Here is a 22,234-nt window from a genome sequence, read left to right as displayed (position 1 = left end):
CCGGTCTTGCATGATATGGGACCAAGTGATGTGTAAAATCAAAGCCAAAACGGCTGGGTATGTTCCGAAATAGGTACTTTTGTACAAAAGAAACTAAAGCTGCCCTCCGTCCAGACATCAGAGTCTAGATGTCCAAGTTGAAGGTGAACCTCGGGATATAACCCGAAAAAAGGGGAATAATAAAATAAAAATAATAAGATAAAAAAATAATAATAATAAAATAAGAAGCCGTCCCAACCCGTACGTGCCAAATGATGCGCTCCCAGTTGCGGCAGCCTTGGCCATATTAGCGCCCTTGCGCCGACAAAACTCCCTAAGGTAGGTGGACAATCGAGGAGATGGTCCATCTTTTTTTTTTTGTTGCTTCTCCGACGTCTCGTTATTAGGCGTCTTGGTCGGAACTCCCGAGAGACGCTGATCCTAGAACAAGACTTTTTTTTTTTTTTTTTTTTTTTTTACAAGCCGCCAGTCTTCTTGCCGAATATTGAGCGAGTTCTAGATTTGCTCCGGGATTTCTTCACCGCCTTGGGTGCGTCTCCCTCGTCGTCCTTATACTTCGCTTTGTGGATCCTATACCACGGAGTCAGTATTAAGGCCGCATCCCTTGCCCGGCGAAATCCAATCATACGTACCAGCTGTTGCCCACCATGTTCATCCCTTTGGCCTCAGCCTCTCTATAGAATTTGGCTGCCTTCTTTAAATTCTTCTTACGCCCAATGCCTTTGGCGTAGCAGTAACCTGCTTCTGCCAAAGCATCCGCATCTCCCCAAGCTATTTATTTGCATTAGTTACTGCTCAGGTACAGCGGGTAGGAAGCGCGTGCCACTTACATCCAGCAATCTCAAAGCACCGTAAGGCGAGGGCCTTATCTTGCTCAATGCCCCAGCCGTTCATGTGGCTGACACCGAGTTCGTAGATGCTCAGAGCAAACTGGGCCTTCCGGGTCCTCCTGTCAGCAACGTCGACATGTTTACCGTCCTTGATTTGGCCTTCGTCATCGGCAATCTCGAGGCTAACTGACTCGGCAGCCTTCCTCAGCCACTCTACGCCGTCTTGTTGGTTGGGCTTCATACCCCAGCCATGACGACAGGCCAAGGCGTAAAGAAGCATGCCGGTGGGATGGTTCAGTTTGGCCGCATGCCGAAAATGATACGTGGACTCTTGGACAGAACTGTTCTCGTGGCACTCGATGCCCTTGGCGAGGTGCTCCTCAGCCGTCATGCCCGACGCTGTTTGTGCCACCGACTGCAGAGACGGGGATGGCTTCGCCTTGCTAGTTGAGTCGGGCGTGGAGACGGACATGGGTGTCTTCGATGGGGTAGCGTCGTGATGGGGTGAGATCCGAGACCGTCCTCTGGGCGTATCCTCGGATATCCTCTCACCATCCGTCGACGGGCGGTAGGGTGTCGACGAATGCCGCAGCGGGGAACCGTTGAGCCCCAACGACGTGGGTTCTTTCTCCTCAAGAGACATCTTGGTAAAGTCGGCGTTCTCTACAAGTCCGTTCCCCGAGGAGCTAGAGGGCCTTGTGGGTGGAGATGGGGGGGCGCAGGTAGAGTCTGATTGCACGTTGTTCGGAGAGGCAGTGGGCTGTTCCGACTGGCTTCGAACTTGCAGTCCACTCTCCATCGGATCTGACCTCTGGATGCTCTTGCCCCTGGGCAGCGAAAATTTGGAATAAATGTAAGAGGGCGCCGCCGAATTCCCATCATCAACGTGGCGATCAGGGAAACCTTCCCCTGTCATGCTCACTGGAGTGTGCGCCGCGTCGTCGGCCAGCACAAAGGATGGTTGGCTGTCAGACGAGGCCTGGCGCGATGGGGCCTCGGGGCCGGGAGTTCCGGCGCGACTCAACGGCCGGGAGAAGTTGAAAGAACGTGGAGGCAAGGGGAGTGAAGCTTCGGAGCTCATTGATGCAGATCTCCGGAAAGGTGTGGAGCCAAGAGCGGGAGAGCCGCCATGCATACTGGAGAAGGCACTGCTGGCGGATGAGAGCTTTCGAATTGATGGTGAATGCACCGAAGCGCTCATCACGTTGTCCTCTTCTGCAGGTTCCAGTGGAGAGGACGAGCTGCTTGGTGCAGAAGGTCTTTTTGCAAACGATGGCCGGGGTGGAGCCAAGGCCGCCCCATCGAAAGACGGCTGCTTTGTCAATTTTTCGGGGGACGAAGAAAAAGAGATGGGATGGAATGGTGTTAGCTGGCGGGGAGAGGGCGGACGGGGCGGGCGGGCCAAAGGTTCTTCGGCTGCCGGTGGCGCTGACTCCATGGGGCCTGGGGATTGTTCCCTTCTCGCGCCGAACAGCGTCTCATTCTCGTTGATGTGGCTCAATTGGCGTCCGCAAATCGGTTCGGTCAGGGGCTTTGGGGGAAGAGGGTTGTCCTCGTCGGGCACAGAGGGGATGCAGCTCATCCGAGGATGCATGGACTTGGGGCGCTCTGTTTCCTCGTCGACTTCAGTTCTGAAACCGAAGCTGCTCTGTTGAGGCTCAGGGGAGACGCTTGCGTCGGAAAACGAGTCCTGTGAGATAAAACGGAAGTACTCGGACCGGCCCTGGACGATAAGGGGGCTGTCGGGAGTGAGGGGTGGGAGTCGACTCATGCGCCGTCCCGACCGATCAGTATCTTGCAGTTGGCGGGCCAACAGGCGACTTTGCATGGCGAAGGCATCGAGAGGTGAGAGTTCGGGGGGCACTTCACCTGCGACATGAAGCCGAGGCGAACGCAGAGGCTTGGATGCACTTGTCACATTAGAGGCACTGGACTTTGACCGCAAGTCGAGAAAACCAGGACGCTGCGCCATGATGGAAAATGTGTCGTCAATGTGGTACGTGTGTTGCATATGTACCCAGGTTGGTGGGAGCGAGTTATGGATGTCGGGGTGCGTTTCGGTCGTCGGATTGACACGTCGTCAGGTGTCGAAAGATAACTGCACCATGGACGAAATTGGAGCCCAACTATCAGATGAGACGGGTGGCTGTCGATGGCTGATGGGCAAAGGGCGGGACGCATTAAGAGTCGAGCCGGCAATTATGACGGCGCCTCGGCAAGAAGAGCGCGAGGGGGTGACAGTGTAGTAGAGGGCTATGAGGCGGGCTATAGGACGTCGCGAGTATGTCGTCGTAATGGGAAATGGCAGTCGACGCGGACTCGACGGGTTGTTACTCCTACTCGTATCGTCGCCGGAGAGGAGCCAAATGTGTCTTGTGTCGTCTTGATCTGCGACGAAGAGTTGGTTCGTTAAGGGGATAACTTTGAAACTCGAAATTATAGCTGGACGAGAAACGATGGTGGAGGCGGCAATGAGATTTGTTAACGAGTGGCTGGACGAAGCAGTCGGAAGAGTGACGGTGGCGTTTGGATCAGCAGATCACTATAATCGGATGAAAGGTTGAGGCGGAGATGGAGGCGTTGAAGCCAGAGACTGGTAGTTCTAGTCCCCTGCAGGGTCGATGAGAAGAAGAAGTTGATGATGGTAGAAAGAGAATGTCAAAGGAAAAAGAAAGAAAAAAAAAGAAAAAAAAAGGGAAAAAAAGGAGAGAAGGTACAATAACAGTGAAGGGCACAACACTGGTGTGTCATGTAAAAGAGATAGAAAGATCGTGAACGTGGACGTGGATATGGGTGGACCAAGAGACGGACAGAGAGACGTGGCGTGGACTGCCCAGGACGGGGTAAGTCCTAACGGGGAAATAACAGTGAAGGATGTCCCGGACCCTAGACCCGGATAGTAGCAGGAAGGTGGGCAATAAAACAGGGCCCCGTCACTACCTTACCACTAAGGTACATTCTAACCTCTATTAAATGTTATGATGGTGTGTAATTTACTGTACAGTTACACTGTGTAGAGAGATAGTGTAAATATATCCTCTACCGTGTGAGTAGGAGATCCTCCACTTAGACACACTATGGAATCGCTCTACTTTGTTGTCACTGGCTTTTTCTGTCTTGCAGCATGCCTAACCGTCCAATCCTCTATGGGGGAAGGCCCCTGGCACACCCTTAACCGTGCCTAGCCCCTTTACACTACCCCCCGCCCCGGTCTCCTTTCATTCTTTTGTTCTGAAGAAGGAGGCGGCACCTGGTCTTGTGATCCATTGAGAAGTGGATCGAAATTGGCTCCTCTTTGCTTTCGATGTAAGGTACTTCGCATAAGTACGAAGTGCAGGATATATAGTAGAGCATATCTGGACAGACGCTGTCCTTTATACATATACCCATATCCGTAAACTTATCTAATTTATTTTATTCTAGGCCATATAAGCGGTTCTGTTACCCAAGACTATTCTTCCGAGTATATATGCCATAATATCATTGCATTTATTTATAGCATGAACACGACTTCGTATCCATTTTCTTACGGCTTTTAACACAGAAACTATTCCCTCCTTAGTATAACAGTCATTACGAAGTATATCTATTTCTTACCTGAGGTAGGTACGTTAGTATAAAAAGCACCACGGAATCACTTCCACACTAACAGAATTAATATCGCTGTCCGTTTCTTAAAAGATTCTTTTACCTAAGGTATACACTTATAATCATCGCGAGGTTATACATTGTATGTACGCCAGCCAGTCCTGAAGAACGAAGACACACCACGTGCCGGGATTATTAGCGCAAACCTTGAGGCGTCTGGCCCATATGCTAAGATGTCCCTAGCCTTTAGCGGAGCTTCCACCTTAGGCTTGTCTGAATACCTTTAGGTACCTACCTAGGTAGCCGAATGGTATGGAGTTCCTTAAGTTGGACGCGACCTATGTCGAGTAACCCTTTTCTTCCTTTGTAACCGACATTGTATGGTCCCTTTGATTACGGGACCTTCTGCCGGCAGCGCCGGCGAATCCCATTTTCCCCGTGTATTCCGCACAAAAACCCCCGTATGGACAACGTACGACGTACTGTACTACCACCGTACCTATCACCCCGTATTAGGTATCTTGAACGACTACCTGCTGCACTTCGTACTGCGGCATACAGGAACTACCGTCTACCCCTGAGTTCAGCCTTTCTGTATAAGTTGAACTGATTGGTCCTGAGTCCAGATGCATAGAACATGTGACATTGAATTTGGACGTAACCGTGGGAATTGCGGTCATTTGTTTCTGACGAATTATAGCGCAAAACGTCTCCATCCGAGGATGTTCCTGCCGGTACCTAGGTATCTGTCCTAAAGAAACGGATATAATTATTTGGGTTAGCACGCGGACAAAAGACCCTTTCTGAGAGCACCCGAGCTTGGACCGTACGGAGAGGGGAATGCAGGGACTGGATTGGCCCATCGCCTTACCCCGGAGTTGCCAGTAACGTTTCTTTTCTTGTTGCTGTCAAGCTTTGCAGGCTTTGCCGCTTTACTTTAACATCGACTAGCGCATGTACGCGGAAATTAGATCCAGGCAGGCCTTGCCGCATCCGATTTCCATGTCGTACCCATGCGAAGAATGCCAAGATGGGAAACATTAGTCAACTCTGGCGGCAGGCATGGTCGTGTGTGAGGCGGTTAGAGAACGGCCACCAGCGTCGCGAATTCGGTTCGCCTCGTAGCGTTGTGGCTGGACTTTATATTGTCCAAGACAAGTTCCTACTTAATGGAGCCCTCTCGGCATCAATCATTTTGTTCACCGAGGCCCGCCGAAATAAGAGTTACGGACTAGAGGAATGCCCGGGGCAACTGCACCAGGTGGTACCACGACTCGGAGAACTGAAATAGATTCTACCATCCTAACTGACCGTAGTATTACTAGCCTAGCTATGAGATGATTTATTTCGTCTGGTATAGAGACTCCCTTTCCGGATTCAGTGTCCCATCTTCCCCGAAACCACCCAGTAGTGTCCCAGTGTCATGGATTGACCTCAGATCCTAACGTGGGGTGCCTTGCCCAAGCGTGAACGGCTGGGCCGGAAGTTGTAGTTGACTGTGGGTATTTAACTGTGAAAAGAGCATCTCTCGCCGCCGCCAAGTCCTTATGTGTTTGACAGAGTCCAGCTAAAAAGGGAATCTGGTCCCTGTCCTTCTTTCTATGCAAGGCAAGTCCGAGTCCTGCGTCGTGCGGGTTATTCATACCCAGGCCATAAATACCGTGTGGCATTGTTACATCGAGGCCCTGACGTGCCTCACCTAAGTGGGCGAAATGGCCACTCTTTGCATGGCGACGTGGGACGCGTGGTAGCGGTGACTGTAGATCGTAGAGATAGGGCTGTCTCTCGTGCATGAAGGTAATAGACTCGAGAAACCCGTTATCCTCGAAGATATTAGTATCAGAATATAATATGACCCAGTAGTAGAGCAAGGATTTCTAAGCGCCAGACCCGCGCCTCGGCGAGAGTCAGGACAAGCAAGCCTGCCACATGTTATTACAGCACCATGTAACCTCGCAAGTAGCACCCAAGAGCACAGCACTCAGAACATGGACAATAGACAAGATAATTCTTATCTTCGCTGTCCACCGAACTGAGCACGCAGAGCGAGAACCTGAGCGCGCTCCGCCTCGGGGAGGAGGTTGATCGTCTCCATGGGTAGTTCCATAACCTGCCGCACCAGTGCCTCGGTGTCTGGGGGTGGCGCAGGAGCAGGCGGGATGGCACCATAGGGAGCCGCTTGAGGGGGGGCAGCGTAGGGCGTAGCTGCTACCGGGGGCGTGTTATTGGCGCCTCCCGGCACTGGGGGGTAAATTGCGCCCTGTTGAGGTGGGTAACCAGCTGTGACTGGCTGTGGAACGGGCGCACTGGAATCCAACACTGAATGGATAGATTCGGGAGAGACGAGACCCATGAGAAGCAACGCCTGAAAGATGGCATAGGAAAGCTGAGGTGCTTGCTGTAGTAATTCGGTGGCTCGTCCTGGATCGGAAACAGCTAGTGCCTTCATTTGGCCGAGAATGTCCAAGAGCTGCGACGGTGGCAAAGTATTGAGAGTTCGCGAGATAGCGTCGGTCGCAGTGACATTTGGGGGAAGATCTTTGCCCGGGGGCAAGGGAGGCAGCGAGCTGCCTTGGGAAGGTGCTGGTGCAGATTGTCCGTAGCCGTTGGAGCCACCGTCGCGTGTCTGCCGAATGTATGTCAGAGTCAGAGTAGGTCGCAGCAGTGTATGTACATAGCTGAGCATGCCAGCACTTACGTGGCTGTGAGGGTGGCCGTCATTATCATTGTCTCCGCCCCCTTCGTTCGAAAAGTCGACCCTTAGTTTCCGGCCCATGGTTTCATAGTCGTTGAGGTTTCGGACCGCGGACGCCGCAGAGTCTACACTAGTCAGACATGCTGGAGAAACACAGCGGGCGCGGGTTCGTCAGGGGATACCATACCATGATCGGGGTATTCTGCAAAACCAAAGCCTTTGGGCCTGCCCGTTTCCCTATCATATACGAGACGGAAGTTCAGGACCTTGCCAGCACTGCTGAATATGTCGGTGATCTGTTCCTCGGATAGACCTGAGTTCCAGAGATAGGTTAGATATCAGAGGACCAAGCAAAGACGAAGAGGGTCGTGTGAAATTACCGTAGGGAATGTTGCCCACAAAGACCACGCGCGATGTTGATTTCGACATGGTGGTGCAGTGTGATTAAGCTCTAAGCTCCCCTCGTATGTGTGTTCACCCCCCCTTTTCTCTTTTAGAGAGCTAGGTAATTCGCATGAAAAAATAAGTAAGACAATGAGACCCAAAATCAATTGATGCCTTGAGGTATCCTTCCTGCTGTGACCTTGTGACGTCAAATTGTGCTAGATGGCGAGATGGACAGGAAAGGCTGTCAAAGAACGTAAGAAGGCTCCTCAGAGGATCAGCCTTCTCGAGCTGCACCGGAATTTTCTGGGGTTCTGGACCAATAAGCTATAGCACGGACCACCCTACGGATAGGTAGACGAACCGAGCTGGGCCGATGATTATCCGGACTTCGGTTTTGCTGTGAAAGGTGGGTCCCTCAGATACCTCCAGATATCAGAATGCATGTCTCATCTCAAAATAGGGTCGGTACGGGTAGAGTGCCTGGCCCCACCTAATGCCCCAGTTTTCAACGGACAAAGACCCCTGTCCCTTGGCGACATTCACCTGTCTGGAAAACGCGAATGTGGCCTCAACCTCACCAAGTACCTACTCCCAGCAAGTCCAAGTCTAGGGTATCATCTCGGACCGTTATCATACCAACACTAAATTACCTTTATAAATGGTCCAATTGGCTCTGAGGTTATTGGTAGCATCTACTTATATCTTTTGACCATCTCTCTAGGGCAGGCCTTTCTTCCCTGCGTGTCGCGAAGGTGGAGGGGCAAGGCTAGATCAGAGCGCACTGGAGCTTCCAGGCGAAAGACGACGAACGATCTTGATTGTCGCCCAGGTAACAAGACGCCTTTACTGAAGTTCGGCCTCCTTCGCTCGCTTTCACAATGCCGGCCAAGTCGAGATTCACCAGGCTCGATGCCTTTACCAAAACTGTCGACGAAGCGCGCATCCGTACGTCATCCGGCGGCATTATCACCATCGTCTCGCTTTTCGTCGTTTTATGGCTGGCTTGGGGAGAATGGACCGATTACCGAAGGATAGAGATCCATCCAGAGCTGGTGGTGGACAAGGGACGAGGTAGGCTATTCTAGCCTCAACGGAGAAAGCTGCCCCAATACCATGGGACTGGGTGGACTAACGTGCGCGAAATCATATAGGCGAGCGGATGGAAATACATCTTAACATTACCTTCCCCAAGATGCCATGCGAGCTCCTGACCCTCGACGTTATGGATGTTTCCGGCGAACAACAACACGGAATCGTCTCCGGTATCAACAAGGTCCGCCTGAAGCCACAGAAGGAGGGCGGGGGCGAAATAGACAAGCGGTCTCTAAAGCTGTACGGATTGACCTCAACTCTCCGACTCGCGCTCTACCAATATTTTTTTTCCCTTACTCTCAATATAAGGACAAAAGCTGACTGAGTATGCCAGTCACGATGACGAAGATTCCGCGACTCACCTCGACCCCAACTACTGCGGTCCCTGCTATGGCGCCCCAGCCCCCGCCAACGCCGTGAAGCCGGGCTGCTGCAACACGTGCGACGAGGTGCGCGAGGCGTACGCCCAGGCGTCGTGGGGTTTCGGCCGCGGAGAAAACGTCGAGCAGTGTACACGGGAGCATTACACCGAACGTCTGGACGAGCAGCGCCAGGAGGGATGCCGCATCGAGGGCGACTTGCGCGTCAACAAGGTCGTCGGGAACTTCCACGTCGCCCCGGGCCGCAGCTTCAGCAACGGCAACATGCACGTCCACGACCTCAAGAACTACTGGGACAAGGAAACCTCCCATGACTTCACCCACATCATCCACCACCTTCGTTTCGGGCCCCAGCTCCCGGACTCGGTCGCGCGCAGTGTCGCAAAGACGTTTTTGCCCGGGTCCAACAAGGGCATGAACCCGCTCGATGACACCCGCCAGAACACTGACGACCCTAACTTCAACTTTATCTATTTCGTCAAGATTGTTCCCACATCGTATCTCCCTCTCGGCTGGGAGAACAAGGGCGGCTACTTCCAGCAGGACGACAATGTTGTCCTTGGTTCCTACGGCCGCGGCAGCGACGGCAGTATCGAAACCCACCAGTACTCGGTCACCAGCCACAAGCGGAGTCTTGCCGGCGGCGACGATTCTGCCGAGGGCCATGCGGAGCGTCTTCACTCCCGAGGCGGCATTCCGGGTGTCTTCTTCTCCTATGTAAGTGGGACTCGATTGCCTCTACCAGGGACGTACGCTTTCTAACCTGAATGCGCTCAGGATATCTCCCCCATGAAGGTCATCAACCGCGAAGAGCGGGTCAAGACATTTACCGGATTTCTTACCGGTCTCTGCGCTGTTATCGGCGGTACCCTGACCGTCGCTGCCGCGATTGACAGGGGTTTCTTCGAGGGTTCCACCCGGCTCAAGAAGGTACTGTCGAAGGAGGCCTGATGGGTGAGTGTTGCATGTATGTGGGCTTCGGTATTAGAGCGAGGGAGAGCGCATATAAACGAAGTAGTGTGAAAGCAAGGGATTAAGATGCAGGCGTGGCGGTGGATGCATATTCAGAGCATGTGAGGGTATGATAAGCGTAGTTCTACGGAACATGTTATTGATTTTAGTTGTAAAACTTTCTTGCATAACTGGCTCTACGACACCATGACATACTCCTGGATTTTTTAAGAAATGAGGATGGGAGTTCGTATTTGCTCTCTTGCATTTTCAAGATTGCGATGCGCGCTGTTTCGCTCTTCGTAGAGTCCGTCCACCAGCAAGCATCACATAAGATCGCCTCTTTCCCTGCCAAGGACACATCAAAAAGCGGTTCAAAACAAGCCATGGCTATCAATCCCAATATCATGGGCGTCCTTAAAACAGAGCATAGCGTAGTGACAACAATAGATATGCGTAGCTGCTCGGGTATCTCGTATTCAGCAAGGGTGTTGTGTGAGTGGCCCAATGGTTCTGCCAGTTCTCCGCTAACATCCAACTTGATGGCTCTTCATTGAAAATCCCAAAGTCGTGCGAGAAGACTGTCCTCAAGTCCTGCTTCCGGGTCTTGTGGGAGGAACACCCTCTTGGGAATCTGGAATTCGACCACGGGAGCTTTCTTCATGTTCTTGTTCATCTCGGCCTCCAAAAGCTAAATAAAAGAGAAACGGGGTCAGCGTACGGTCTTCAAGCATTAGTCGATTACCCTCCTGAAGACTTACACTGCCATACGAATGATCGAGGAAATCCTCAATGTTGTACGACTGCTTTGTAAACTGCTCTGATACAATCTTGGCAATCGTCGCCACATTCGGGTGATAATGCTGCTGCAGTTGCACGAGCTCCCACAAGCAGCTATCGATCGCCTGGGTCTCCATCGGGTCGGCTTCGTCGGGGAGGAAGGGGTCCTCAAATCCCTCGTTTTCGACGCGCTTCCTCTCATCTGGATCGCGAAGTTCCCGGTGCAGCATGAACATGCACGTCGGGTGCCGCTTCAGAATGTTGTACGTCCACGGCACGATGAATACGATGGCTGCTGGCGGTGCATTGAGCGCTAGACGCGCAAGCCTCTTGATGAAACTGGCCACCAGCAAAGCAGGGAGATGGGTCGAGGCCAAGAATGTGTCCATAAGCCGGAAGAATCGTGACCGGTGCTTCGAGTGCAGGATATCGCGGTCGAGGAGACTGTAAAGCTTCGTGAAGAACGATGGGTAGTCGAGATTCCTCTCCTTGATAAGGTAGAAAACGCCAGACAGGGCCAGCAGCGACATGGAGCCACCCGTGTTGTACGAGTCGGTCAAGAAATCCGCTAGCAGTTCAGGTCGGAGGAACCAGGGGGCAATGTCCGTCGACATGACGTTCAACGTACGCTTCCTCTGAGTCTTGGTCGATGCCAGCTTCAAGACCGCCAGCCATGCATCCTGGCCTTGCTTCTGATGCTGGTGCAGCGAGTTGAGCGGGTGCGCCTTCTTCTTCGGCTTCTCGAGGTAATAGTTCTCGAGCGTCTTCGGTACGCTACCGACTGATGACACGAACGTAAACGAGTCATCGAAAAGCTCCTCCTGATCCCCAGAGCGCTCTGGATCTTCAACAATGCTCCTGTAAAAAGGTTAGCCAGTGGCCCAGCACGTCTGCCTCCTCGTCTTGGGCACTTACTTGGTAGCCTTCAGAGCATAGAATCGTATGTCATCAAACTCGGTCAAGAATTTGTCCACGAATTCACATCGCGCATCATCACTTTCTGAGTCGAGGAGCGCTTGAATGATCTGTTGAAGGAAAACGTGAGGGAAGTTGTACTCATCCCCATCATTGAGATGCTGGCCCTCGCTCTTGAGAACCCGCATAGCGAGCGTCAACGCAGGCGCCCCTAGCTCATCATCGTTGATCAAGTCAAGCAGAACATCCTTGTACTCGAAGTACCGATCCCTCAGCCACTGCACAACAACGGCCTCCTTCTCCGGCTGACCCTTCTTTTTGATAAGAGAGCCCGAGGACAGTAATCTGATGAAAACCCTGGTCAGTGCGACAGACGCGAGAGCCGCCGAATCGGGGTCGTTCTCAAAGTTCTTAGCGGTGGTGATCAGTTTGACGATATTGTTGTAATGTTTCTTTGACTCGAGAATCTGCTCTTCTAAGAGCAGAATCTCAGCATGAGGATCGTCTTGGATGCTCTCATCCTCACTCTCAGATCGTGCTCGTTTCTTGGGCTTTCCATTGGCCTCGGACACCCGTTTTCTTTTTTGGCTATCTTTAGCCACCTTGGACGCCATTCTTGAAAGTTTCTTTAGTGACTGAATGAGAGAAAGATAGATGACCAGGCTTGAACAGACGGCGAATAATTCAGCATCTCGTCGAAACTCCAAGAGAAGTCGATGCCAAGAACATAAAAATTTCCCAGAAACGTTAGTCAGCACTTCGTCAAAAGAGTGGAGCACCCAAAGTTTCCCGTCAACACCCGGCAACAGAAAGAAGAGTCACGTGATATATTCTAGCCGAACTAGCGTGGTCCCAAAAAACCTCAACCTCATTCCAAGAGCTCCGAAAGACTTCAAACATACCCGACCGAACCGCATCCCCGATCATCACAAAATGGCGTCTCGTTTGGCTAGAAGCGCTGCTGGTGCGTCTCGCGTCCCGCTAATGATATTCTGCGAGGTCAATTGACCTCGTCCCCCGTCACCCGACGATGAATGACAGCTAACAGCTTTCACCCTTCAACAGGAGCGAACCTCCTCCGGCCGACCGTAACTCGGCGCACCCTCCCCGCCCTCGCCGCCGTCACCTCCACCCGCAATGCCTCGAACGTGCCCGCCGAGGACCCCAAGAAGAAGGCCCAGTCCCTGATCGACGCGCTCCCCGGCAGCTCGCTCCTCTCCAAGTCGGCCATCCTCTCCTCCGCCGCCGGTCTCAGCGTCTACGGCATCAGCAACGAGTACTACGTCGTCAACGAGGAGACCGTCGTCGCCTTCTGCCTCCTCGCCGTCTGGGGTGCCCTCATCAAGTATGGCGGTCCCGCCTACAAGGAGTGGGCCGACGGCCAGGCCGAGAAGATGAGGAACTTGCTCAACCAGGCTCGCGCCGACCACGCCAAGGCCGTCCAGGTCCGCATCGATGATGTCAAGCAGATGCAGGGCGTTGTCGACGTCACCAGGTCTCTGTTCGAGGTTTCGAAGGTACGAAGCAATTGATTTTCATTCTCTTCCTTCCTTGCCCCCCTCACCGAAAGGCCATTTCATAATTGAATGGATGATTGCCACGATGAGGCTATGGATCGGATGATCGAAATGCTAATGCTGGTTCCTCCACATAGGAAACCGCGCGGCTCGAGGCTGAGGCCTATGAGCTCGACCAGAAGACCGCCCTCGCTGCCGAGGCCAAGGCCGTCCTCGATTCGTGGGTGCGGTACGAGGGCCAGGTTAAGCAGCGGCAACAGAGGGAGCTGGCCGAGAGCATCATCGCCAAGGTCCAGAAGGAGCTCCAGAGCCCCAAGGCTCTGCAGCAGATTCTCCAGCAGAGCGTTGCCGACGTCGAGAGTAAGCTACCAGTTCATTTTTTCCCCCCTCCCTTCTTTTTCTCAGTTCTTAGGTTTTCCATTGAATATCTGCTAACAATATCTTCCAGAGATCCTTGCCTCCAAGGCCCAATAGACAGACAGACAATTCAGCCTCCAAGTCCCGACTTTAGACTTGCAAGAGAGGAAGGTTTCCTTTGTACCGAGGGTAATTCCCTTCCGTGTTTATCAACATCCTGTGCATTAGCCGAATCGACAATCCTGAACATAATACTTCGTCTCCTTTGTTGCACAGTGAGAGTGACTATATTCATGTTGGGTAGACTTAACCGTCTCGCTATTTCGAGTTGTCTCCGCACATGATTCCCTGTCCCCAGTGCTCTGTTGCGATTGTAAATTGTGTCAGGTGGGGAGACGGCAGTGGTTTCAGTCAACATGCAGCACTGGGGTTGTGGTGTGAGAAAGTGAATTTAGTACCACGGGAAGCTATGGGAAGCCATCGTCCTCATATCCGAAATGTCGTTTCGACACTCGTAGAATAGAACGTTCCTCGGGACAGAATCAAGTTTCAAATACACTCTGCACGAGAACAGAACATTATTAGATATTTCACCAACCCCTCCCAGTCGCCTTGAGTACGTATTCATTACAAAGAAAATAAAGATGTGAAAGAAAGGTAGAGGGAAAATCAAGAAGTCAAGCCAACGACATCCAGGCCCCCATTTAATACACGGGGCGCGACTCTTCCCATCTCGAGTGTCCGGCCCCTTTCTCCGTCTTGTGCACCATCTCGGGCGTCTCTTCCTTCTCGACGTCCGCCCCGAAGGAAATACGTCCGCTCCGCCGCCTCCGGGCAGCCTCGCCTCCGATGGGTCCTATCCATTCCCAGGCGCGGCCGACTTCTCCGTTGCGGCTCTCCCGCTGGCTGGTCCGGACATTGCTGTTCTGCTCAACAACAGCCCGGACGCGTTTCCAGATGCGATCGCGGTCGCCAAGCGAGTGCACCGACCTGAGCACGTCGTCGCGCAGGTTCGGAAGGAATAGCCAGGGCTCGTCAATCTCCTCTTCGCCGAGTTCCTTCTGCGCGGCGAGCCGGGAGAGGACAAGGTCGACGAGAGCGGGTACCTGGGCCATCTCTGACTTGTAGGACCTGTAGCGAGAACGGGCGTAAAAGTACAAGATGGCCAGGAGGCTTAGAGATCCAGCAGGGAGTCGATATCGCTCCAGTCCGAGCCTGAAGGAGCGCTTGGCTGCGCACCCGAGCGAAAGGCGAGCGAGAGAGGTGGACGAGAGGTAGGTGATTGGAACGCCGGAGGAATTGGCCGTTCTAGTTCCACCATAACCGGTCTGGTTAGTGGGACTACTGGTCAGAATGGCTCTATGAAGGGGAAGAAAGGGAGCGGCCGAATGGCAGGGATGGAGGGCAAATGATGGTTAAATGAGATGGGTGGGGACTTACTCAACTACCTCAATCTCCTCGCGTTCCTTCACATCTCCGAGGGCAGCGAGCCAGAGGTCGTCAAATTCTTGCTCGTTCATCCTCTTGCTGCGTTTGTCGCTGATGGTCTTGCGCAGCTGATCCTCCGCAATGCCAGGGCCTTCATCATTGCGACCGGCCTCGTCGACGAGTTCGCCGCACTCGAACCGCGCCCGCCTCTCACGTAGCTCCTCAACAACCTTGTCCGCTACTACCTTGACACGGCGCACTTTCTCCCCATCAGGTTCACAGGTAGGAGGAAGAGGGAGGATTCCACCGGCAGAGAGGGGATGGGGCTTCAAGACAAAGTCGGGTTCGCAGCGCACGGAAAAGTCTTCGTAGCAGTAGGCATGCTGCGGGCAAGGCTCACATTGAGGTTCGATGAAGGGCACAGCCCAATCGGGAACCGGAACCTCAGGAGGTATGATCTGCGTCGCAGGTCTGCCGAGGCCACAGTATCCGACAGCGATCTTCTCCTGCCGATACCAGCCGGCATATGCGCTGAGCAGGGTAACACCCAGAGCCATGATAGGAACCTTGAAGCCCGATCGCCGCTTGGGAGCTTGTGTTTGACGAGGTTGAACCGCCGTTTGCCCTTTGGATGCCATCTCCAATTCCAACTCGAATTGTTCTTCGGGTGTAAACTCCTCGCCGGCGTCAACGTCATGAACTTCTGGCGTCTGCTGCCCCGAAAACTTGCTTACGGGCACTTCGAATGATTTGCGAGACTTGGATGACTTTGGGCCGTCGAGTGCAGCGTGCCCATCCGTTCGTCGTCTAGCCTCCTTCTCGTAGTGCGGGGTGGTTGGTTCTTGCCCGGCAGTCCTCCGGCGGCTGCTTGCTGAGCGTGGGGCCGTGAGCGGAGAGCTCCCGCTCTGAAAGGGGTTATCAGACGAGAACGGGCCCTCCGCCTCCCGGGTGCGTCTGAAGAAGTCATCGTCGGATTCCTCTACCTTAACCTGAGGAGTCACATTGCGAGTGGTTCTTCTAGGAGACCGCAAAAGTTCCCGGTCATCCTCGTCCGGGGGATGGGATAGTTGGCGGCTGGTGCCACGCACCCTCCGCTTCGTTGGGCTTTGGGCTCGCACAGGCTCTGGCTCTTCCTGCTCCTCGGGCTTGATTCTAGCCGAGGCCTTTCGTGGAGACCGAGATCGTCTCGTCTGTGTCGGAGGTTGAAGATCGGAGTCGTCAAACGAAGCCGAGTTACCGCTGGGCATATCGACAATCCCCATGCTGGACCTTTTCGCACGTGCCTGTTTATCCAAGAATTTCTTCGCCTTGGGTACTACACCCTCATAGTAGAGCTCGATAAGCTGGGACTTCTTCGCAGTGCCGGGGTACTGGACATCGTGGGCAACGAGAATCGAGCGTAGTCGGGGCACTGTCAACGTTTTGGGATCAAACCCAGGCTGAAGATAGTCGTACTCGTCCTCCATCTTGGTAGCCGTCGTCGTGTCGCGCAGGCTAGAGAAACGAGCTTTGTGGGGCAGGAAGTTGAGAGGGTGAGAGTGACGTCCGTCCGGAACCCGAAGAAGGTGCCGAAAATGGGCCACTACTTTGTGAGACAAAGTTGGGTTGAAAGGTTGTTGCGACCTGCAAAAGAAACTTCAGGGAAGGCGAGAGACCTCGGGAATATTCCTGTAGATCACAAGCCTTTGAGAATGTAGGTACCCGTTGCCTTGACGTGACCCCAGATGCGGCCACAGAATGTTGGGATATTGGTATGCACAGACAGTGGAAGAAATAGGAACAATGGGACAGACGTGTTGCATGTTGACAAGAAAAAAACCGACAGGGTCGTGATGATGTCGATGAGGGAGGGGACCTCGGTCTCTGTGGCAACGTGGTGAGAAAAAGTGGGATCGGTGGGGTCCCTGACGTACCGAGTACATAATATTGTACGATTACCGAAAATGGCGAAACATGATATGATTAGTCAGGCATTGCGCCACATGATGTGTGGCTTGGCTGAGGCGACAGCTAGACTACTTCGCACGACGCTTCTCGAACTTTATTATACGAAAATAAATGGTTTCGAAACTCCGGACGCATTAATATCTCGGTTTTAACGGGCTCTGTCTTTGGGTCTCCTCTCTAAACGATGGCCGGGCTTGGGAGACGCGTCCTTACCTTTGGGACACGGTTCGTGTGTCGCAGTTGTACTCAACGCTTCCAATATCAATCCTCCAGGACATTCGCCAGCGCAAGCAGTTCCGAGCCGGACTTTTACGATGTGGTCTGCGTTGGAGGGGGCCCGGCCGGCCTAAGTCTCCTCACTGCCCTCCGTACGTCTTACGGTGCCCTTTGCCTTTGAGCTGGGTTTTCAGCGATGCTAACTGCCGATCCCTTCAGGTGCGAATCCAACTACCTCGCACCTCCGCGTCGCCCTTGTAGAGGCGCAAGATCTATCCAAGATTCGGGATTGGAGGCTACCGGCAGACCGGTTTTCCAACCGATGCAGCTCATTGACACCGACATCCGCGCGACACCTCGACTCTATCGGCGCATGGAGCCACATACAGCGCAGCCGCGTCCAGGAGTATCAAGAAATGCAGGTCTGGGATGGTGTATCTGGGGCACGCATCGAGTTTGACTGGGCGCAGGACAGCGCGGCATCCGAGGGAGGGATTATTGCCTATATGACCGAAAACCTCAACCTCACGTCCGGGCTACTCAAACGGCTAAAGGAGCTAGGCGGCGTCTCCATCTTCGACGGGGCGAAAGTCGAGCACATATCATTCGGGTCCGAGCAGCCCGACCTCGATCTCCGACAATGGCCCGTTGTACAATTATCCGGGGGGCGCGAGCTATATGCACGGTTACTCGTGGGGGCCGATGGTGTCAACAGTCCTGTCCGGACGTTTGCGGGCATCGAGAGCCGGGGATGGGATTACGACAGACACGGCGTTGTTGCCACGCTGGAATTGGAAGGAGATGGCTGGGGTGGCGAATACAGCAAGGTCGCGTACCAACGATTCCTACCGACGGGCCCGGTGGCCATGCTGCCTCTACCTGGAAATTATTCGACACTAGTATGGTCGACGACCCCAGAGAACGCGGCTCTCCTGAAGAGCCTCCCTCCCCAGGAGTTCATTGCCATGGTGAACGCGGCCTTTCGGCTTTCCCCGGTGGACCTGGAGTTCATGCACAAGCAGACGTCAGGCCAAGAAGAGGAGCTCGCGTGGAGACTCAACCACACGCCTTTCGACCCGCATTTGATCCCCCAGACGGTCGTTGGCGTGCAGGAAGGCACCGTCGCGTCTTTCCCCCTGAAAATGCGCCACGCCGATACCTACACCGGCGAGCGTGTCGCCCTGATCGGCGATGCGGCACACGCGATCCACCCACTTGCCGGCCAAGGTCTGAACCAAGGCCAGGGGGACGTCCAGAGTCTGGCCAGGACCATCGAGTACGCTGTGTCCCACGGCCAGGACCTGGGCTCTACGCTGTCCCTGGAGTCTTACAACGCGGAGCGCTACGCTGCCAACCACGTTTTGCTGGGAGTCTGCGACAAGATTCACAAGCTCTACTCCGTGGGGAGCGGTCCCTTGGTGCCGTTGCGCTCGCTGGGGCTGAATGCTGTCAATGCGATGGGGCCGTTGAAGAAGTTCTTGATGAGCCAAGCCGCAGGAAGCGGAGCTAAGCTTGTATAAGATGGGCTGCTGTACATATATTTTGCCCTTCCATCCCCGTGTACTATGCAATGTATCACTACCTACCTTACAACAGTATCAAACTTCTTTGCCAGTCTGTCATACCACGAGACGAGAGTAGTGTGGCACACATCGTATCCACCATGGCGGAATGCAATATCACGGGCAATATTGTGTGGGAAAAAATGATAACTTAGGAAACAAAAAAGAACGATGTGATATATACGTCAACTTGATGCTCTGTCTTTTCCCTACTAGTACAAACGGAATAGACCTTACGATCCTCTACCTCATTTTGCCCTCTTAAACCAACATCTATCGGTCAACCTCACCTAATTTCACTTGTTAGCATCGAGTCTCTCTGACCAGTGATTGTAGGTGGGCACGCAGAGCGCAAACTTACCGAACACAAGATCCATAGTACCAATGACCGCCACAGCATCAGCAAGCAAGTGACCCTTGCACACATGGTCGAAGCCGGCCAGGTGAGCAAATCCAGGGGCACGGATGTGGACACGGTACGGCCTCTCGCTGCCGTCGCTGACGACGAAGACGCCCATCTCACCCTTGGGGGCCTCGATGGCGGAATAGGTCTCGCCGGGGGGCACGGAGTAGCCCTTGGTGTAGAGGAGGAAGTGGTGGATGAGAGCCTCCATGTTCTCCTTCATGGCGGCGCGCGGGGGGGGCGAGATCTTGTAGTCCTCGACGCGAATGGGGCCGGGGGGCATCTTGTTCAGGCACTGGTGGATGATGCGGAGAGACTGCCTGAACTCCTCCATCCGGCAGAGATACCGGTCGTAGCAGTCGCCGCGGACGCCCACGGGCACGTCGAACTCGACCTGGTCGTAGGCGTCGTAGGGAGCGGCCTTGCGGATGTCCCAGGGGACACCCGAGCCACGGAGCATGGGACCGGTGAAGGAAAGGTTGAGGGCGTCAGCGGCACTGACGACGCCAACGCCTTGCAGACGGTTGATCCAGATGCGGTTGTCCGTCAACATCTCCTCCGTTTCGTCAAGGCGGTCACCGAACTGGGTGGCCCATTGGTAGATATCGTCAAGCAGGCCAATGGGAAGATCCTGGGAGACGCCACCGGGGCGGACGTAGGCGGCGTGGAGACGTGCACCGGAGACACGTTCGTAGAATTCCTCGAATCAAAGTCAGTTTTTTTTTCTTTCTTTTTTTTTCTTTTTTTTCTTCCTTTTTTGTTCTTGTCTTCTTCTCTTTGGCCTACAAACATGCGACGCAAATACATGCAACGTGACGGGGAAAGGGGAAAGGGGGGGGAGAAAAGAAAAAGAAAATAATAAAACTTACCATAAGCTTCTCTCGCTCCTCGAAACCCCAGAGGAAGGGCGTCAGGGCACCGACGTCCATAGCGTGAGACAGGACAGACATCAGATGGTTAAGGACACGGGTGATCTCGCCAAACAGGGTCCGAATCCATTTCGCACGGTCGGGGATTTCAACATTGAGAAGCTTCTCGACGGCCAGGGAGAAGCACTGCTCGTTGGTCATCATGGAGACGTAGTCGAGGCGGTCGAAGTAGGGCAGAGCCTGGAGGTAGGTCTTGTACTCGCACAGCTTCTCGGTGCCACGATGCAGCAGACCGACGTGGGGATCGGCGCGGATAATCTCCTCGCCATTGATCTCCAGAATCAATCGCAACACGCCGTGGGCGGCGGGATGCTGCGGTCCGAAGTTGACGGTGTAGTGCCTGACCTTCCTGCCCTCGGCCGACTCTTCGCCCGACACTGCCGATACGCTCTTGTCGGCCTCGTCCCCCTGTGGGGCGTTGGGGTTGACGGGGATGCCAAAGTCGGAGTCGACGGGGACGAGGCGGGTCCCCTGGTATTCGGGGCTGGGTGTCGCGTATCTTCGAAGGGGTGTCGTGGAGAGGGACCGGGCGGCGAAGGAGGCGGCTGTGGTTGCGGCTGGCCGGAGGCATAACCGCTTGGCGCTGTGGCCAGCAAGACGGTAGATGCTGCTCGCCATTGTCGTCGAGGAGTGGAGAGAGGCAGACAAAGAGAAATTGAGGGAGACCGATCCTCCTCAATTGAGCCTCTTCTACTGTTGCCGGGGACGGTGGCGATCTTTGATTGTTGATGCCTCCAGAGGGGACGAGACCGAAGTCGAGGTGCGGTGGTTGTGTGACATGGCCGTCATCTCCCGAGCTTTGACATTGAAGAAATCAACGTCGCATGATTGGCCGGGATGGCTCCATGGTTTTTCCGATACCGCCAAGATGTTTTTTCCCTTTCGGCAAAATGTACAGTGAGTACAAGCGTGATACTCACACATTACACTGTGTACGAACTTCATGGTGAGCCTTCACCGCTTGGTAGCATGCAACAGCTCTCGGTGAATCCTTCATGGTATACTCCGTTCGCTTTTCAATGCATATACCCAAACTCGATTCTCTGACGCTAAATGCATATACCTTGTGGTAGTATTGGTCTCCGAGACGCCATTCTCGAGACAGCCTGTACCGGATAGCAGGAAACGACGCTCAAGAATTGTCTGTCTACCTACACCGAAGGACGGACTCGGGTGAGTATCATCTCATTTTTATCTGATTCGCCTACTCACCTCAACCCAAAATCTAGGCAGTCTCATAGGACGCGTTGTCCAAGGCTGGCCGTGCCGTCACAATGCCATGGCCATGGCCCTTTGGATCCTCGGGATCCTCCGACAAGTCGAACTTGTCGAAAAAGTCCAAAGAGGAAAAGGATGAATCTCCCCCAGGCAGCCCGCCGTCTTGGAATGACCTCCTCCCCAAACCCGATCCTCCTCTTCAAGCCGCGAAGGAATGGACTCCTGTGTTTCTTACCGCAGTCGGCTCACTAGCCGTCTTTGTGTTTTACCAGTCCTATCTCAAGAGAATTCCTAGCGCAGGCAGCATCCAGGACAACTACTTCAGAAGGAGATCGCTGTTTGGCAAAGTCACCAGTGTGGGAGACGGAGACGGATTCCATCTGTTTCACACACCTGGTGGTCGGCTGGCTGGCTGGGGGTGGCTCCGAAAGGTGCCGGAGACCAGGTCGGCCTTGAAAGGCAAAACGGTCAGCTTTGAATCATTTCTTTACGTCTTTACTTTTGTACCACATAGCTAACCAGCCCTGCAGATTCCTGTTCGTCTGGCTGGCGTCGACGCTCCGGAGGGCGCGTACTTCGGTCAACCTGGCCAACCATTTGCACAGGAGGCTCGGGCGTACCTGTCCGACTGTATACTCAACCGGCGAGTCAGGGCATACATTCACAGCCGAGATCAGTACAACAGAGTCGTCGCGACAGTTTACGTCAGAGGCTTTCCTTTCAGAAAAGACGTCGGGCTGCCATTATTGAAGCAGGGACTCGCTACTACATACGAAGCCAAGAGCGGGGTGGAATGGGGCGGCATGGAGAAGGTTTACAAGGCGGCTGAGCTCAAGGCCCGGGCGAAGCGGCTGGGAATTTGGTCAGCCAAGCCCTCTGACTTTGTTAGCCCACGATCATACAAGAAGGAAAAACAGGGGCAGCAGCAGGAGAAACAAAGAGAGGTTGAGGAACAAACTGAAAAGTCTCGATGGTGGAAATGGTTTTGAATAAGGTACTCTGATGGTCATAGAGACCATCAAGCTACTCTGCATCTAGT

General features: G+C 53.8%; 10 protein-coding genes across 10 annotated transcripts; 4 read left to right on the top strand and 6 right to left on the bottom strand.

The window, feature by feature from the left end:
- Positions 1-455: 455 nt before the first annotated feature.
- SODALDRAFT_279633 (hypothetical protein) lies at positions 456-2,802 on the bottom strand (the record flags this gene model as incomplete). The annotated part of the gene is made up of 3 exons (XM_028608179.1): positions 456-570; positions 633-771; positions 831-2,802. 3 exons carry the CDS (start codon positions 2,800-2,802, stop codon positions 456-458), a joined length of 2,226 nt encoding a protein of 741 aa, XP_028465066.1.
- A 108-nt stretch (positions 2,803-2,910) lies between these two features.
- On the bottom strand, positions 2,911-4,097 carry SODALDRAFT_360954 (hypothetical protein; the record flags this gene model as incomplete). Its single annotated transcript, XM_028614323.1, has 4 exons — positions 2,911-3,218; positions 3,329-3,440; positions 3,608-3,680; positions 4,081-4,097. 4 exons carry the CDS (start codon positions 4,095-4,097, stop codon positions 2,911-2,913), a joined length of 510 nt encoding a protein of 169 aa, XP_028465065.1.
- A 2,332-nt stretch (positions 4,098-6,429) lies between these two features.
- Positions 6,430-7,542, bottom strand: SODALDRAFT_279673 (hypothetical protein; the record flags this gene model as incomplete). Its single annotated transcript, XM_028608182.1, has 4 exons — positions 6,430-7,044; positions 7,117-7,238; positions 7,301-7,426; positions 7,494-7,542. 4 exons carry the CDS (start codon positions 7,540-7,542, stop codon positions 6,430-6,432), a joined length of 912 nt encoding a protein of 303 aa, XP_028465064.1.
- A 546-nt stretch (positions 7,543-8,088) lies between these two features.
- On the top strand, positions 8,089-10,272 carry SODALDRAFT_334340 (ER-derived vesicles protein ERV46). Its single transcript, XM_028612181.1, has 4 exons — positions 8,089-8,571; positions 8,652-8,832; positions 8,927-9,689; positions 9,750-10,272. The coding sequence occupies exons 1-4, from the start codon at positions 8,379-8,381 to the stop codon at positions 9,921-9,923; spliced, it is 1,311 nt and encodes a 436-aa protein (XP_028465063.1). The 5' UTR covers positions 8,089-8,378; the 3' UTR covers positions 9,924-10,272.
- SODALDRAFT_379732 (nucleolar complex protein) lies at positions 10,133-12,288 on the bottom strand. The gene is made up of 3 exons (XM_028615064.1): positions 11,619-12,288; positions 10,685-11,561; positions 10,133-10,614 (listed from the first exon to the last, which is right to left on the bottom strand). Exons 1-3 carry the CDS (start codon positions 12,230-12,232, stop codon positions 10,474-10,476), a joined length of 1,632 nt encoding a protein of 543 aa, XP_028465062.1. The 5' UTR covers positions 12,233-12,288; the 3' UTR covers positions 10,133-10,473.
- A 218-nt stretch (positions 12,289-12,506) lies between these two features.
- On the top strand, positions 12,507-14,070 carry SODALDRAFT_334338 (ATP synthase subunit 4). Its single transcript, XM_028612180.1, has 3 exons — positions 12,507-13,135; positions 13,273-13,495; positions 13,584-14,070. The coding sequence occupies exons 1-3, from the start codon at positions 12,653-12,655 to the stop codon at positions 13,607-13,609; spliced, it is 732 nt and encodes a 243-aa protein (XP_028465061.1). The 5' UTR covers positions 12,507-12,652; the 3' UTR covers positions 13,610-14,070.
- A 126-nt stretch (positions 14,071-14,196) lies between these two features.
- On the bottom strand, positions 14,197-16,386 carry SODALDRAFT_280232 (hypothetical protein; the record flags this gene model as incomplete). The annotated part of the gene is made up of 2 exons (XM_028608224.1): positions 14,197-14,833; positions 14,933-16,386. 2 exons carry the CDS (start codon positions 16,384-16,386, stop codon positions 14,197-14,199), a joined length of 2,091 nt encoding a protein of 696 aa, XP_028465060.1.
- A 583-nt stretch (positions 16,387-16,969) lies between these two features.
- On the top strand, positions 16,970-18,947 carry SODALDRAFT_192657 (ubiquinone biosynthesis monooxygenase COQ6). Its single transcript, XM_028607144.1, has 2 exons — positions 16,970-17,235; positions 17,303-18,947. Exons 1-2 carry the CDS (start codon positions 17,052-17,054, stop codon positions 18,601-18,603), a joined length of 1,485 nt encoding a protein of 494 aa, XP_028465059.1. The 5' UTR covers positions 16,970-17,051; the 3' UTR covers positions 18,604-18,947.
- SODALDRAFT_334337 (NADH-ubiquinone oxidoreductase 49 kDa subunit) lies at positions 18,580-20,610 on the bottom strand. The gene is made up of 3 exons (XM_028612179.1): positions 19,918-20,610; positions 19,007-19,748; positions 18,580-18,935 (listed from the first exon to the last, which is right to left on the bottom strand). Exons 1-3 carry the CDS (start codon positions 20,593-20,595, stop codon positions 18,919-18,921), a joined length of 1,437 nt encoding a protein of 478 aa, XP_028465058.1. The 5' UTR covers positions 20,596-20,610; the 3' UTR covers positions 18,580-18,918.
- A 641-nt stretch (positions 20,611-21,251) lies between these two features.
- On the top strand, positions 21,252-22,184 carry SODALDRAFT_340600 (SNase-domain-containing protein; the record flags this gene model as incomplete). Its single annotated transcript, XM_028612968.1, has 2 exons — positions 21,252-21,662; positions 21,726-22,184. The coding sequence occupies 2 exons, from the start codon at positions 21,252-21,254 to the stop codon at positions 22,182-22,184; spliced, it is 870 nt and encodes a 289-aa protein (XP_028465057.1).
- Positions 22,185-22,234: the final 50 nt, after the last annotated feature.

Source organism: Sodiomyces alkalinus, assembly GCF_003711515.1.
Source record: "Sodiomyces alkalinus F11 unplaced genomic scaffold SODALscaffold_7, whole genome shotgun sequence".
NCBI lineage: Eukaryota > Fungi > Ascomycota > Sordariomycetes > Glomerellales > Plectosphaerellaceae > Sodiomyces > Sodiomyces alkalinus.
The sequence above is the reverse complement of the archived record's forward strand: the minus strand, read 5'-3'. Positions and strand labels throughout refer to the sequence as shown.